This window comes from Xiphophorus couchianus, chromosome 12 (genome assembly GCF_001444195.1).
Source record: "Xiphophorus couchianus chromosome 12, X_couchianus-1.0, whole genome shotgun sequence".
NCBI classification, from domain to species: domain Eukaryota; kingdom Metazoa; phylum Chordata; class Actinopteri; order Cyprinodontiformes; family Poeciliidae; genus Xiphophorus; species Xiphophorus couchianus.
Window position 1 is genome coordinate 16,391,090 of NC_040239.1, and position 14,647 is coordinate 16,405,736.

Consider the following 14,647-nt stretch of genomic DNA (forward strand, 5'->3'; position numbering starts at 1 on the left):
GCAGCATCACACGTTGAGGGAAGATCACCTGCTACTTTACCCTCAGCCATCCGAGGTTGCAGGGTAACATTATAGATTAGTAAAATTATCCAATTATGATCTAAGTATTTCCAATTTTGACCAGAGATGGTGATATGCTTCCCAGATTCTTGAAAACAATCAATCAAACAAACAAACAAATTATTAATTTACATTAACGCTTTGAATCAGAAACCAACTTCAGCATTTTTTGCTCTACCTTATTTTGTCTTCATTTTTTAACCATGTGAACAACTCTGGGGGGCGCCCACTCCCTATTGTTTGGAAACATAAACAACAGACAAAAATTAAAGTCGCCTCACTGATCAGGGTGAACATTTTCTGCTCTGAATGCTACTAGGAAGGACTGCTGTGAGGACTTGGCCACATGTGAGCACTTTGGGACATCTGAGGGACGTACAGACGTCCCAAATCATTCTTTTTGAGAGAATGATTTGTATCTCCCCATCAGAAGCCTCCAAAAGCCTCCAATAATACCAGGAAGCGTCGTAAGATTTGTTGTTGATCACTTCTTAGAAATAAATTTAAAAGAGAGATCTGAATACTTGTTAGAAATAGTGACAAGTTTGGAAATTCTGCTTGCTAGCAAATAGAGCAGTTAATAAACTGCAAATGTTGATTGGTGTTGTCAATGAAGCTTTACTCTGTACCTTATCATCATAGACTGAAAACATTGACAAACTGCTTAAATTAAACTTTATGAAATTCTTACAATGATTTTATTGTCTTAATTCTTACAGATTGTTTTTTAGTGCAACTTTGGTGCTACTGTCCCGCAGGAACTTTTATCTGAAATGTCACAAAGCTATTAAATAATAATTTTAAAAACACACACACACATTTTATTTAGCTTTTTGAAGCAAAGCTATACTCACAATTTCTTCAGTGATAGCTGAACACAGAATAAATATACAAAATCTCAATGTTAGTTATTCTGTCCAAATATAAAAGTGTCTGTGATGCAAACATTGCAAGTTTGCTTTTCTCTTTTTTAAACAAACAAATAAAAAAAAAGAGTCAAACCTGGTTGAACTATTGTGTGAAAGTTTGTTGTGAGAGTCGCGGGTTGGATAGTGAATCTGGCAGCGGTCCAAACAACGGATGCACTTTACACCAATGAGAGCATCCATTTCAACAATCGGTCCCCCATATGGCACTTGGCCCCTCCTCCACGCTCCATCCCGGCGGAGGGTCTCATTCATGCTCCAGGACAGCGGCTCACTCCAAGCCTACTGGCCTCAGGATCAGCTGTTTTTGATCCAACCCGGCCTTGTGACAAAGGAAGACTTTCTGTGCGCAGATCTACTTTTTTTTTTTTTTTTTTTTTTAAAGTACATCTCCATCTCCGTCTGATCCTCTCTGTTGGAGCAGATGATCCGCTGCGCTCCCACTCCTGCTCGAGATGTGCGCTCGGACAATGATTGTAATCTGTGGAGACATATATCTACATTCATCTTTTGAGCCTTGAATGAAAGAAAGTCCGTGCGGATTTCTACTGAGCCCCGTTAAGAGTCATAACACCAGCACCAGACATTTATTTATTGTTTTTTCTCCCCTAAACCTCACTGGAAGCTTCTTTTGCGGCGCTTTTGAGGGAGCGCGGCGCCCCGAAGTGGACCCTCTGTTCGTTACTGAAGTGCTTCAACTTGTCCAGGCCATCTTGTCGGTCCGAACCAAATCATAACAGAATTTCAAAAAGTCATCCAAACGACCAGGACAGGGCTTTAAATGTTTGGGATCCAGGAGCAGCTAATACGAGACGTGAGCGGATTAAAAGAGAGAACTCTTGGAGAGGAGATGGATCCAGTCCGGTCGTGGGTGCGTAATGTTGGAGTTGTGGATGCGAACGTTGCAGCGCAAAGGTAAAGTACGAAACTCAACTTTTCCCCGCTACGCTTGCCTCTCAGAACTGTGCAGAATTTAATTTATGACACGTTAGGAAATAGTTTGGAGTGTAGATGTCAGAATAGAGTCAGAAAATTACAGGAAAAGACTTGCTGTAAAATATGAAAACAGCAGCTCGCGTTATGATAAATAAACTCTTTGAAGAGGACACAGCGAGCGATAATGTTGTGAATTAGATTTAGGGTTGAAATTTGGGTTTTTGTTTAATGCGCAACAGGGTTTTTCCTGTCCAAAACGTTCAAGTTTGGATGAAAACTGTAAATTTATCGCAAAAGTTTTAATGCAAAGAAGAAAAAAAAAAAAAAACAAATATGATTTTTATGTATTGAATTAAAATGTAAACTTAACTTATACTCCACAGTTTTCTCAATTTCGCAAAATTTTTTTAAATCAAAAAACCCCAAAACGTTTTTACCGCTTAAGCAATTTCAAACTTTTCGAAAAGAGCAAACTGAATTTGATCAGCAGCAGACAGTGAGATTAAAACGTTTTCTTATTATTCTGTCGCACATATTTTGTTTTCCTGACTCCAACTGAGAGGAAAGTTACGTCGCAAAAAGACGAAGTAAAGCTGCAGCTTTATTTAATGAGATAAAATAAGTAGATTTTTTTTTTGTTCAATTCAGCGCAATAAGTTGGATTTTTGTTAAGCTAAAAATATTATTAAAACACGCGCAATGCTTAACTCATTATCAATAAAGAGAATTGTCAAGGATGACTTTAAATCAGATTTAAGTATTTTACATGAAACAACCTTCTCCTCAAAGAGAAGAACAAAAAGATTTTTTAAAAAAAATGTAAATAGACCATTTCAAAGTTGAACTTAAATAAATGTTTCATGTCTGAATGGAGACAAAAATGAGATACGCTCAAAACCTTTACTTTTTAAAATTAATTTCTCATGTTTTGGATTTTAATAAGGTGGCCCTCCAGGTCAAAAGTGTTTTTTGTTTCGTTCATATCACGTTTTATTTTCAATCTATATTATGTTAAGTTAGTGTTGTCAATGTACTTAATTTTAACATTTAAGTCCAAACGAAGGATTTTTTTCAAAACAGGAACATAAGTTGAAATAATGTGACTTTACATTTTTGCAAATAACGAAGCAAATTATACAAGGTCTATAATTTATTTATTAAAGCCATGTTTTTGACTTAAAAATAAAAAGAAAGAAAAATAAACACTAAAAAGCTAAACTTTTTACCTTTCAAATGTTTTTTTTTTTTTTACAGAATATCTGAAACATCTTTACACAAAAACTCCCAATATTTCTCAGAATTGTGTTTCCAGTTTTTATTTGTTTTTCACATTTTAATTTGAAGAAGAATGCACCAGCCTCACACACAAAGAGTTAAACTTGACACAATGATTCCTGAGAGCTGATTGTGTCTCTTCCTGTTGTGTCCTCAGTGGAGTGGCCCTGTCAAGAGCTCACTTTGAGAAGCAGCCGCCTTCCAATCTTCGCAAGTCCAACTTTTTCCACTTTGTCCTGGCCCTCTATGACAGACACGGCCAACCTGTGGAGGTGGAGAGGACGGCGTTTGTGGACTTTGTTGAGCATGAGAAGGTGAATGCCTCTCTGTCTTGATAACTGTCTCAGGATGACATTAATTCAAAACCAATTTTTTTTCATCCCAACACTTCCTTTGAAGAGAAACATACAGTGCAAAAAAAAAAGATAATAATAATAACGGATTTAAAATCAGACAACATTTCACTTTAACCAGGTGCTCAACCTAATCTTCCCCATCCTGAGTACAGCCAAACATATCGAACAGCTGACGGCTACATGTTTACATGAGCTTCACCCTCAATGAGCTGATGATGGGGGATTGAAAAAGAATAACTAATGACTAATTAGCAGCTCGCCTCATTAGGAGGATATCACCACTTTTTAAAATGCAAATCATGCTTGCTGCTGTTATGATATACAGTGAACTAATCATCAAAGTGTCTTTTCGTTAAAGCCCCCCCGTGCTTTAGTGGAAGGGCTTGTTGTTGAGTCTGAAATTTCTCAGCTCGGACACGAGTGAAATGAGGAAAGAGTTTCGTGGCAGAGGAAGAGTTGGATATGAAGCAGCTATCCTTCTGACCACATCCGATGGATGTTAGTGTTTTGTGTGGAGGGCAGTGGAGCCCCTGCAGCGCCGTCCTGAGAAGAGTAAATAGGGGGGACATCTTCCTGCCACGTGAAGCCGAAACATATTTGTGCTGTTATTCATGCTGGCAGCGGTGCTAATGCCAGGTCTGAAAGCTGTCACTGTGCTGCTCGTTGTGCCACACAGGCCAGCGCCGACTCACATGATGACAGGGGAGAAGTTCATTTTCTGCATGGTTACCCTGGCATCTGTTTTTGCCTCGCAATTATGCAGCAGTAAAGCAATGGCATGGCAAAATAAATGCTCCTCTGAGTGCATTTGCAAAAACTTTATGAAGCCAGGCATCCATCTATCACCTGTTGTGTCGCAGTCTCACTCTTCATATTAGGCTCCGAGTTCGTCTTCATGCATCTTAATTCCTGCACTTTCTTCTTCCCTTTTTTTTTCTTTTTCTTTTACAACTGCCTCGTTTGGCCTGTTTCTTTTTTTCTCTTCCCCTTTTGCTCTCCTCCTTTCCTGAGCTCATCTCTGCGAAATGCAGGCCCTCCTGGGTTATTGGACCAGAGAGCATTCCTTTGAGACCACTTAGAAAGACCAGTGGAGGTAGAGGATGAGAAAGAAAGAGGCGGAACAAGAGCCAAACAGGGAAGAAGTGAGAGCTTGGGCGAAGGAGGGATGGTGGATAAGAAGTTTTTTATGTCAAGGTCCGCTGGTGCTCGGGCTCACACACAGCAGGGGGGAACACAATTTTCCTCCTGCACACACACGAGCATGTACAAATGTTCCCCCTGCTTTGCAGCAGAAACGACGTTCAGTCAGATCTCTCTGTTTCAGGATGCTAGTATCAGAGATGATGGTTCTGTCTCTACAGTGAGCCCTGAGCTGAAGGTTAAGTGCTCAGCTTATATGCATGAGGAGCTTTGAGCCTACGGTTCTGATCTGGAAGATGCTCCACGGAGAAGAGCAAGCTCTAGGATGTTAATAAATTTGGTGCTTAACTCTGATGCCCATGTGCAGATGTCTCTACCCCAGTGTACTTATCGGCATGCATTGTGCTTCCCTCTGTGTGATTTTTCCCTGTTTCCAAGGAGCAGACAGGAGAAAAGACAAATAACGGCACTCACTACAAGCTACAGCTCCTCTACAGTAATGGTGAGTTGACAAAAAAAAAAAATCAGTTCCTTGTTCTGTATTTTGATTTAATTTTGCCATAACAAGTTATATTAGACTCACTACCAAGAGTCGTAAGAGTTTAGAGGGACACATACCTCTCCGCCATACCCCCAATCCCTCTGCAGCTCATTGCCTGATCTGTCTTTTCTAAGATTTTAAAGCCCTCTAAGCAGCTACCTCTAGGCTCCAGTAGAGGAAAATGAGATAAATGTTGCCACCCCATCCGAACCCCCACCTTCTCCCCCAGCAGTTCCTTCACATCAGATCAGGGGATGCACAGAAAATTGTGGTTCCCATGAGTCACCGCTGCCCCTGCTCTGCCATCCCAGTGGCACCCATGGGAGAGAAGATAAAAGGCGAGTTCTGGAGAAGCCCCGTTCACGCAGAGACGAACGCACCACATGTACACGCGAGCACGCCAAGAGCACTTCCTCTACATGCTCTCCTCCCCCTCTCCTTCCCCCACAAAGCTATATCAAAGGCGTCTCAATCGAGACTTTGATGAGAGGAACACATTTTTAAAAGCAATACTCTCAAAAGTCTCTGTAGAGAAAATACATGAACAGTGACTGTCTTCTCTTATGCAGCAAATCATTAAATGGTGTTTCTTTCCATTCTGCGCTTCACTGTTTCAACTAAAAGTTTCTAAATGTTGTCGTAGTTGCAGATGGGTGCTATGAACCTTTTCAGATTTTGTCAATTTGCGACCAGAAGCATCAAGGAATTTTATTCAGGTGGACCAACGCCAGTAGCAAATGATTGGGAAGTGAAGGAAAGTGATATCATTTGATTAAAAAACCCCAGAAAACTGTGGTGTACTTTTGTAATTGTCCCTCTTTACTCAAATATCCTCAAATAAAACCCAGTTCTATTTCCAGAAGTCATTTAATCCACCTGCGTGTAATTCAGCTTTTCTGTGAAGACCTCAGAGGAGACTAACTGCATCATGAAGACCAATGAACCTTTACGAAAGACAGGCAAGAAGAAGGTCTTTGTTGAAAGAAAGCCATAAGAAGTCTGGTTTTACTGTATGCCTGAAGAGATTCAATGGATCCAGCAAACATGTGAAAGGAGAAGCATGGGTCAAATGAGAAGAAAATTACACCTGAACATCATCATGCCCATTTTCAAGCATGGCGGTGGCAACATCATGCTGTGGGAAAGCTGGGCAGGGTTTAACGGAAGCTAGATGGAGCCAAATACACGGTGGAGACTGGAAAAAAAACCCTGATTCACCTTCCAGAGGGACAAAGACGCTGAGCTTACAGCCAGAGTGACAATGCAATAGTTTAAATCAAAGCATAAAATTGCCTAGTCAAAGTTCTGACCAAATTCCATTTGATTGCAAAAAAAAAAATCCAACAAACTTTTAAATTCTTGTATTGCTTTGTTTTTCTTTCCTTCCTTGTTTGAGTTGGTAAAGCTGCAACATTCCCTTCAAAGGATTAGTTTCTGGTCTAAATGTAGCAAAATGTGAACAAGCTCAAGGACTATGAATACTTTTGCAATGTTCTGTATTGTTTTACAAATGTTTGTCAATCATCTCAACTTCTAGCCCAAAGCCAACACAGAAACAACCATAAAGAGCACATCCTAGGAAATCCGTGAGAATCCTGTAAATTACAGCCCTAAAGTAGGACATGAGAAATGTTTATCAAACATCAAATGACTCAATTCCCTCAGAAACCATTGCAGAAAAAATATGATTGCACACCACGCTTGTTCTCCTCAGTTGTCTGGACTGAATTCAATACTTTTTTTTTTTTGGTGAGAGACTGTCGGAAGGTTGAAAAAGAATAATGTATCCCATAAATCTGGTTACTTTATTTTTAGCGTTTAGTGGGTGTTGAGAGCATTCTTGAGAATTTCAGGACTGCCCCTGACAAACTGTGGTATTGATGTGATTTTTAAAAATAAATCCAGACTTGATGGGTCTCAATTTATCAAATGAAAATCATCTGCATGCGTAACAATTCTCCCTTTTCCTCCTGCTCAGAACAAGTTGCAACGTTAATGATGAGATCCACATCCTGTCTTTTCTTTCTCACAGGGGTTCGTACAGAGCAAGATCTTTACGCACGACTTATCGACTCTGTCACCAAACAGGTTGGCAGACTTTCTTTAAATCTTCCTGAAAGGATTCCAATTCATTCTAAAGAAATTAGTTTAGCTTTTTCCACATGAAACTGAATCCGTCCTGCTGGTCTTTATTTCCTCTTCCCAGCCCATATCGTATGAGGGACAGAACAAGAACCCAGAAATGTGCAGAGTTCTGCTCACGCATGAGGTTATGTGCAGGTGAGTGACATACAGTGATTGAAATTTTTGCCTAACGGGACTAAATCCAAACATCCATTATTCTGTTACACTCTGATTTTCCCAGCATTGACGGAATGCGCTTTTGGGACTCTTTTTTTTTCTTAAAAATGGAGGTGTTGTTAAACTATAAGTCTACCCTGCCTGTCATCATCCTTGTTACAGTGCTGACTCCCTGCTGCTTTCCGCTGTATCGCAGCAGGTTGCCGGTCCAGCTCCTGTTTCTTCTTGGGCCCCCTCTCTTTCTGACCCAGGATTTTTTGCAGGCAGAACTCAGCTACCAGCACCAAGCAATTAATGGGCAACAGTTTCCTCTCTGCTCATTGAACTATAACTCCCTCTGTTATATTTTAGCCAAGACGGCATGTGTGAACATGGTGTGACAAGAGTACTCTGGCAAGCAGTGTTAAAGCGCTGATTTACTAGCATTTAAAAACTTGAATTTGAATCAGGACCAAGGCGATTTTATTGTTATGAGGTAAAGAAAGAGGACAAGTCAAAGGGATGGGGAGCGTGGTCTGGAAGTGGGGCACTGACCTGGGATTCAGAGAGGTAAAGGATGCGGTCCTGGGACACGCAGAGAGGAACTGAGACGGACCGGGCTCTGCCATTGTGTGGCCAGCAGATGCCCGAATGTGACTCACAGCTGGCTAATAACAGAGCCGAGGAGGCAGAGGGCAAGCGTCACAGCTGGGGAGTGAGGCCGTCTGACAGGGGGGCGGAGGGGGGAAGGGCAGGGCCAAGCTGGGACACGGGAGGGCTGAGGCGAGGTGTAGGGGTGGCAGATGGTTAGGGGTGGGGGCACTTTTGTTATGCAGTGAAGGGGACAGGGAGGTGTGTTGGGGGGGGAGGAGGGAGCTGGCCAGCAGGCTCCTCGGACAGAACCGCTGACGAATGGTAGGATGCTGTGGGATAGGGTGTGTGTGTGTGTGTGTGCAGTGGAGCTGCATGGGGGTTGAGTTTGATTTCAGAATCAATGTGACAGATTGCCTGGCTGGCTTTTCACTTTTGAATGGTCTCTCACTGTTTGTAGGGTGTGTTGTTGTACCTTTTCTTCCTCTTTTCTTCTTTTGTCTATTCTTCCCCTCCCCTCTCATGCCTCCTTTGTGTGTTTCTGGATTTTGGCCGACCGCAGAGAAGCGTTGTCTGGGGCTGTGGATGCTGATGGGCCAGACAAATAATAGCCAGTTTGGTTTCATTTTCTGACTTTTTTCTCTCTTTCTTTCAACCACCCACTCAGCCGCTGCTGCGAGAAGAAAAGTTGTGGCAATCGCAATGAGACGCCCTCTGATCCGGTCATCATTGACAGGTAATGACATGAAACATGTACCTCCAATAATCCACCACTACACACCTAATGTGCAGGAAGTAAACACTCACACAGAAAAAATGGAAACATTTAACTCTTTCATTTACTCCTTAAATGTAAAGATAGTTTGTGTTTTAAAGCAGGCCCCCTTTCGTACATCAAATGTTGGCTGACACTATAAGGCAACCTGTCCCACCATTCTGTTCACCTAAGCTGCCAAGATGGTAAATAAAAGAAAAGAAAATATGGTCTTGAGGGTGTTGGTCATTTAATCCCTTTTCTATTTTGTACATTTTCTATTTGGGGAGGTATTCACCTTCAACTCTTTTGCAGTAAAGCCATCTTCTTCTTCTTCTGCAAGAAAAAGCAGTTTGTACCCATGCCATGAGGATGGGTACAAACGTTTCTTAAGACGTTGGTGAGCCTGTGAGTCATTTTCTACCACACTTCTTCCTTCCACTTAACTTTCCATTAGACTGTTAGCAAACAGTACTCTTTGAACAGCCAATTTCTTTACCAGTAAAGAAATTTGTCTTTCTTTCTTTCTTTCTTTTTTGTGGGGCAAATGACTGTAGGGCAAGTGTCAAGTCAGCAGTCATTATTACTATGATTGTGTTTGCTATGACTGGGGTATAACATGACATTTATTCTTTCATTAGTCTTATGTAATGTTTAATTTATTAGAAATTGGGTTATATATTGATTTGAATTCCTGATAATCTTCTAATTTATCGAGTCGCCTGCTTATCTGCAAATGCTGTTATTTTGAACCTTTCTGGATCTGCTGCAATTCCTTCACTCCTGAAGTTTCACTTGGTGTAAGGACATGTTCCCTTTCATCAGAAGCACATATTTACTCCCTTCCTGTAGGTTGACTCTCATAATAATTGCGCACCTTAACAGCCAGTCAGGCTTTGTGCCAGGTGACCACCCCTCTATAATCAGCGTGCGGGTGAGACTTCACGTCCTGGGCTTCCTAGAGGCCAAGTATTGTCTGCTTGGCATTAACCGCAGTGATGAATGCTCGCGAGCAAACCATACATGTGGAATAGTTTCTTTGTGATGTCAGAGACACAACCCTCATCACCTCTTCCCCTGTCTCTCTTCCACTCCCACCTTTCTGCCCCTCTTCCCGCTCTTCTGCCCCTCAATTGTCTGTCAAGGAAACACACACTTCATATACGTCAAGGACCTTTTTCTTTTTCTCCTCCTCAGTTCAAGCTGGCTGGCTGTTGACAGTGTGTCTCTAAGGATCTCTGCTGAAGATAGTTTTCATATAACGGAAAAAGAAAAAAAAAAATGCGCTGTTGTTTCTTGAGTTTTCCCAGAATACAGCAGAGCAGCTGCTTTTCCCATTTACAGTGACATACAGTTCGAACAATGATCCCTTTTGGCCCCTTGTTTTATTTCGTACTTCCTCCTAACATAGTCAAACTATCTTTGAAATTAGCTTGTAAGTAGTTTTTCAGCACATCACTAAGGACAAACCAAACTTTTAACCATCTATATATCAGTTTAGACTCATGTGCATCTCTCAAGGGTTGAAATCATTGACCTGCAGGATGAACTAATCAGACTGGGCCCATTTTATCTTGATGGGAGCTTCTCCACCATAACTGATCTGCAGAATCTTCTCCTCAGGGATCAACCAATTAGCAGGCAGTTATTTTCTGATAAGCCAATGGAACTTTGCGTGACCAACATTGGTTTTTCTATTCCAAGACCGAACTTAAAGTGACCGGTTAGCACAATTTGCATCTGCATCCCCAGAATCTCTGCGCTGCTCGTGTGCTCACAGGAATGATGTATGTTTTTAGTGTTTGTGTTGCGATCCTTTATTTATGTATGTATATGGATGTATGAACGATTGTCTGTGTGTCTGCGTGACCCTTACTGTGACCTTTTTCCCCAGTCACTGCTTGGAGCTTAAATTATTCATGTGTGTATGGATGTGTGTGGGGGTGTGTGTGTTTGTCTGCAGCCATGCGTGTGTGCGTGTGTGTGTGTAGGAGACGGTCTGTTTGTGTGGATGCAGTAATCAGCCTCCTGCTCCCAGCCCCAACACCTGTTCTCCAATTAACATGCAGCGTTCTGGGGCCCAGTCGCTCCCGTCGCTGCTTTCCACCCCTTTTCCTCCTTCTTTCGCTCTTTATTCTCACACTCGCAGCCTCGTGCCTTCTTCCTTTAAGCCCCCAACCCACCCAAGCTTACACACCCCTCTCTCTCTCTTTTCTTTCGCTCCGTATTCCTACTATTTTGACTCCCAATTTCTTAATTCCCATGCTCCTCTTTGCTTTTCCTTTTTTCGTCTCTTTTGCCCCCTACCCCATTCCCTTTAGCCTGTCTAATTTTGCCATAATTAGGCGGTGTCATTAGGACACCTACCCAAGCACAAGGGAGTTTGCAATTCCCTTAACGGCCCCAAACCCCCACTTTTCTAATCTCCTTTCCATATTGTTTCAGTTTTTTCTCCCCCCCCCCCACCGTCTCCTCCCTGTGCTACTGCTGGTGCTGCTGCACCACACAGCCCCCTGCTCCCCTCCTACTCACTAATCCCGATTTGAGAGAAAAGAGAAAGAGGAGATCACAGCTGATCCATGAGGAGGGGTGGGGATAGGGGGGGTGCAGGGACGGAAGGATGAAAAGGGCAAGGGCAGCCGCTGACAAAGAGATGACTCAAGTTGCTTATATGGCGAGCATTATCTAATGCTCCACTGCCTGCTGCGTCTAATAGTTTTACATCTGTATAATCTTAACATTGGTGAACCACAGTACTCTTCAAGTGGCTTCTGTGTTTGTAGAAGGCCCACTTATCTTTGACTGATGGGGTGACTGGCTCACTGATTGGTTTGATGATTGATTAGTAGAAAAAAACAAAACAGAGATCGATTACTCTTGGCTCATCACCATAAACGTTGTTCATCAAACTCTCACAGGTAAACTTTATACCGCTTTTGTTTTCTTTTAAAAGTACTTCAGCTAAATTTTTTATATTTGAAATAAACGTGAATATTTCACAAATGAGAATATTTCAGCCCATTAAATTTCAAACAAATTTAAAGAGCAGAACCTAAAACAAATATCTCCCCATTTTAAAAAGTAGCATTTATCACCAGTTATTGCTCAATCTGAACTCTCAGTATTAATCTAGGCAGATCTGTTAATGGTGGTGTTATGACCATTCATGACCCTTGACCTCTCAGAAACTATATTGGTTCTGGGCCCAGGATTTATGAGTGAACAGAGGGTTTTTACAATGGAGACAAGCAGATGTCAGTATTAGTGTTAGTCCGGTTCAGATGGGGAGGAGGGGACTGACGGCGAGTGTGTGCTTTTAAATTTGGCTAAGAAGCCCAGATCAATAGATAGTCATAAGGAGTGTGTGGAGGGATCCATCGTATGAGGCCTTGTGAGGAGCAGTCGGGTGATCAATGGCGAGCACTATCTCACTAATTGATCGTGTTTCCAAGAGGGCTCTTTTTTAACAAGCCACTGCTCAGAGAAAAGAAGAATAATCAATAGAAAATTTCCAATGTTGTCAATAGGGCATTTTCCTCCCCCCACACTCAAGATGGACTTACAGAAAAATCTCACATTCTCTCACATTTTCCTTCTAAATTCTGAAACATCCCACCATCAAACATGTATCATACATTTATAAACTTCCAATATTCGGCTGTTTTGCTTCTTATTATTTGAGCTGAAAATGACTTCAGCTGCTCGACTCCAACAGGAATCCATTACTCTTAATCCCAGGTTGTGGGCTGTATTGATCTGTTTGTAGTCTTGGTTCTGGTTATGCGTACCACAGGAACATATTGTTTTCAGCTACTGAACAAAACGGCTTTAATTTTTTATTTTCTTTTTGCATCTTTGTGAATCAATTTAGCTGAAAATTGGCGAGCCTCGACTAAGTTACAAAGACTCCCAGCTTGACGGAGCTTACTGCTTTTATTAGTTATTAATTCTTTAAGCTGTTTTTCCAGGGAGGGAACAGAGCATACATGTTAAATCACAGGAAAACAATGAAGTGTGAAGTAGCTATACAAAGTCGGACAATAAATTCAGATCCTATTTGTTGCTTTATGCAAATGTCTGCTCTCTGCTGATGTGCTATGTCAGTCTGACCATCTGTTTCAGAGTTAGCCTTTCCATATGCTTGTTCCCCGCTTGTCAGAAGCAAATCTTAAAAAATATATGGTGATGCAGGGGTTTCTTGGAGGCCGTCTACTTTGCCCTCACAGCAGGCCGCAGCAGTTTCTCCTCGTCCTGCTAATGGCAGGGAACTGCAGACTCCTCATTTTTCTGCTCGCAGCCAAAAAAACAAAATAGCAGCTAAAAAGTCTTTGGGAAAAGAACATTAAACTATCAGCCAGAGAATAAATGCTGCAGCATTTTTTTGGACCATGTCAGGGGTCGAATTCCTCCCCACTCCCAGATGCGTACTCAAAATCTGCCGCCAAGTCGCTCTGTTAGGCCATTATATAGGCACTCTAAGGTTTATGTCTGAGACAACAATGTCAAAGCAGACGGGTTTTCTCAGACTCACTGTATAGAGTCATATTTTATATAGTTGCTTATATTCTCAAATTCACGTCAGCAAAAGGATATTGTGTACATTTAGTTAGTACTGTTTCTGTTAGTAGGTTTAATAATAATAATAATAATGATGAAAATAATTTGAATGTAGAAAAACTTGTGGTTTTCCTCTATAGATGCATTTTGTTGCAGAAAGAGTGAAAATTGACGATTTGACAGTATATCTACACATTTATGCATTTAAAAGAAATGGGAAATAGTGAGATGTCTTTATCTAAAGATAAATGTGTTTCCATTTGCAATACATAGAAGTACTTTCATGCCTTATGCAAACATTTTTCTTGTCCTACAAGTGCTTTAAACACTGTGTAGTTTAGTGTGGAGGCAGTGTATTCCTACACAAAAATATGTGAAAATACCAACCAGTTTGACTTTGGTTTAGGGAAAAATTTTGAAAAATAAATGTTTTTGTTGGCAAAATTGTTAGTGGCCTTATTGATACACCTGCTAGCAATACTTTGTATTATCTGCATCATTTACTACTCTGTCTTTCTCTGTAACATTTGATATGGTTGCAGCATACAATAGAGTACAGTGTCTAAAGTCCTAAATCATCTTTTATTCAAGTCCAGAGTGTGAAACCTCCCATCCAAGAGATTTTCTCATTCAGAGGTTTTCCTTTAGATGAGAAAAATTAAAACAAATCACCACCCATTATTGTGATAGAAAAGTAATGTGATATAATCATTTGTTTTGTGTTCTGGTGATGCATTTCTGTGTAGATCTGGATCTTTTTTCGATCATTATTCTGCTGAAATAACTTGGTCAAACCCCATTTTTCAGTCTTTTAGCAGAAGTCACCGGATGTTCATTTAAAATCTCCAGATGTTTCAAAGAGTTCACTCTACCAAGGGTTTCCTTTGGAAGGAAAACTGGCCCACAGCATCCCAGATCCTCTATCATGCTCAGTTGTGGGTGTGAGAGGCATTTTTATACATTCATCTTTTGTTCCCACTGACTGACAGACAGGTCAAGTGGACTTTACCAAACTCTGTGTTTACATTTGTAATGGCAGAACAGAAAAGGCATTCTCCTGGCAACACGTATAATTAGTTGGCATGTAGACTGCAATAATATGGCTCTCATGTGTTATGGATATATTTGTCTAAGCATTATTATGTCATATCGATACCTAAGAAATATACAAAATACAAATATCCTTTATTGGATTTCAACTTAGAAGTTCCTTGAAACTTAAGTGAACTTA

The 14,647-nt window shown here is 41.1% G+C and overlaps 1 protein-coding gene across 4 annotated transcripts in view; it reads left to right on the forward strand.

Moving 5' to 3' along the window:
• The first annotated feature begins 1,075 nt into the window (after nt 1-1,075).
• Nucleotides 1,076-14,647, forward strand: part of ebf2 (EBF transcription factor 2) — a 38,716-nt gene continuing 25,144 nt past the window's right edge. For 2 of the 4 annotated variants that reach the window (XM_028035066.1, XM_028035069.1), the window contains exons 1-6: nt 1,077-1,901; nt 3,355-3,511; nt 5,138-5,195; nt 7,267-7,322; nt 7,441-7,514; nt 8,773-8,841. In XM_028035066.1, coding sequence (XP_027890867.1) covers nt 1,768-1,901; nt 3,355-3,511; nt 5,138-5,195; nt 7,267-7,322; nt 7,441-7,514; nt 8,773-8,841 — 548 coding nt within the window. In that variant the 5' untranslated portion in view covers nt 1,077-1,767. Of the gene's footprint in view, nt 1,902-3,354; nt 3,512-5,131; nt 5,196-7,266; nt 7,323-7,440; nt 7,515-8,772; nt 8,842-14,647 lie in introns of all 4 variants that reach the window. The other 2 variants (XM_028035067.1, XM_028035065.1) reach the window with 2 other exon arrangements.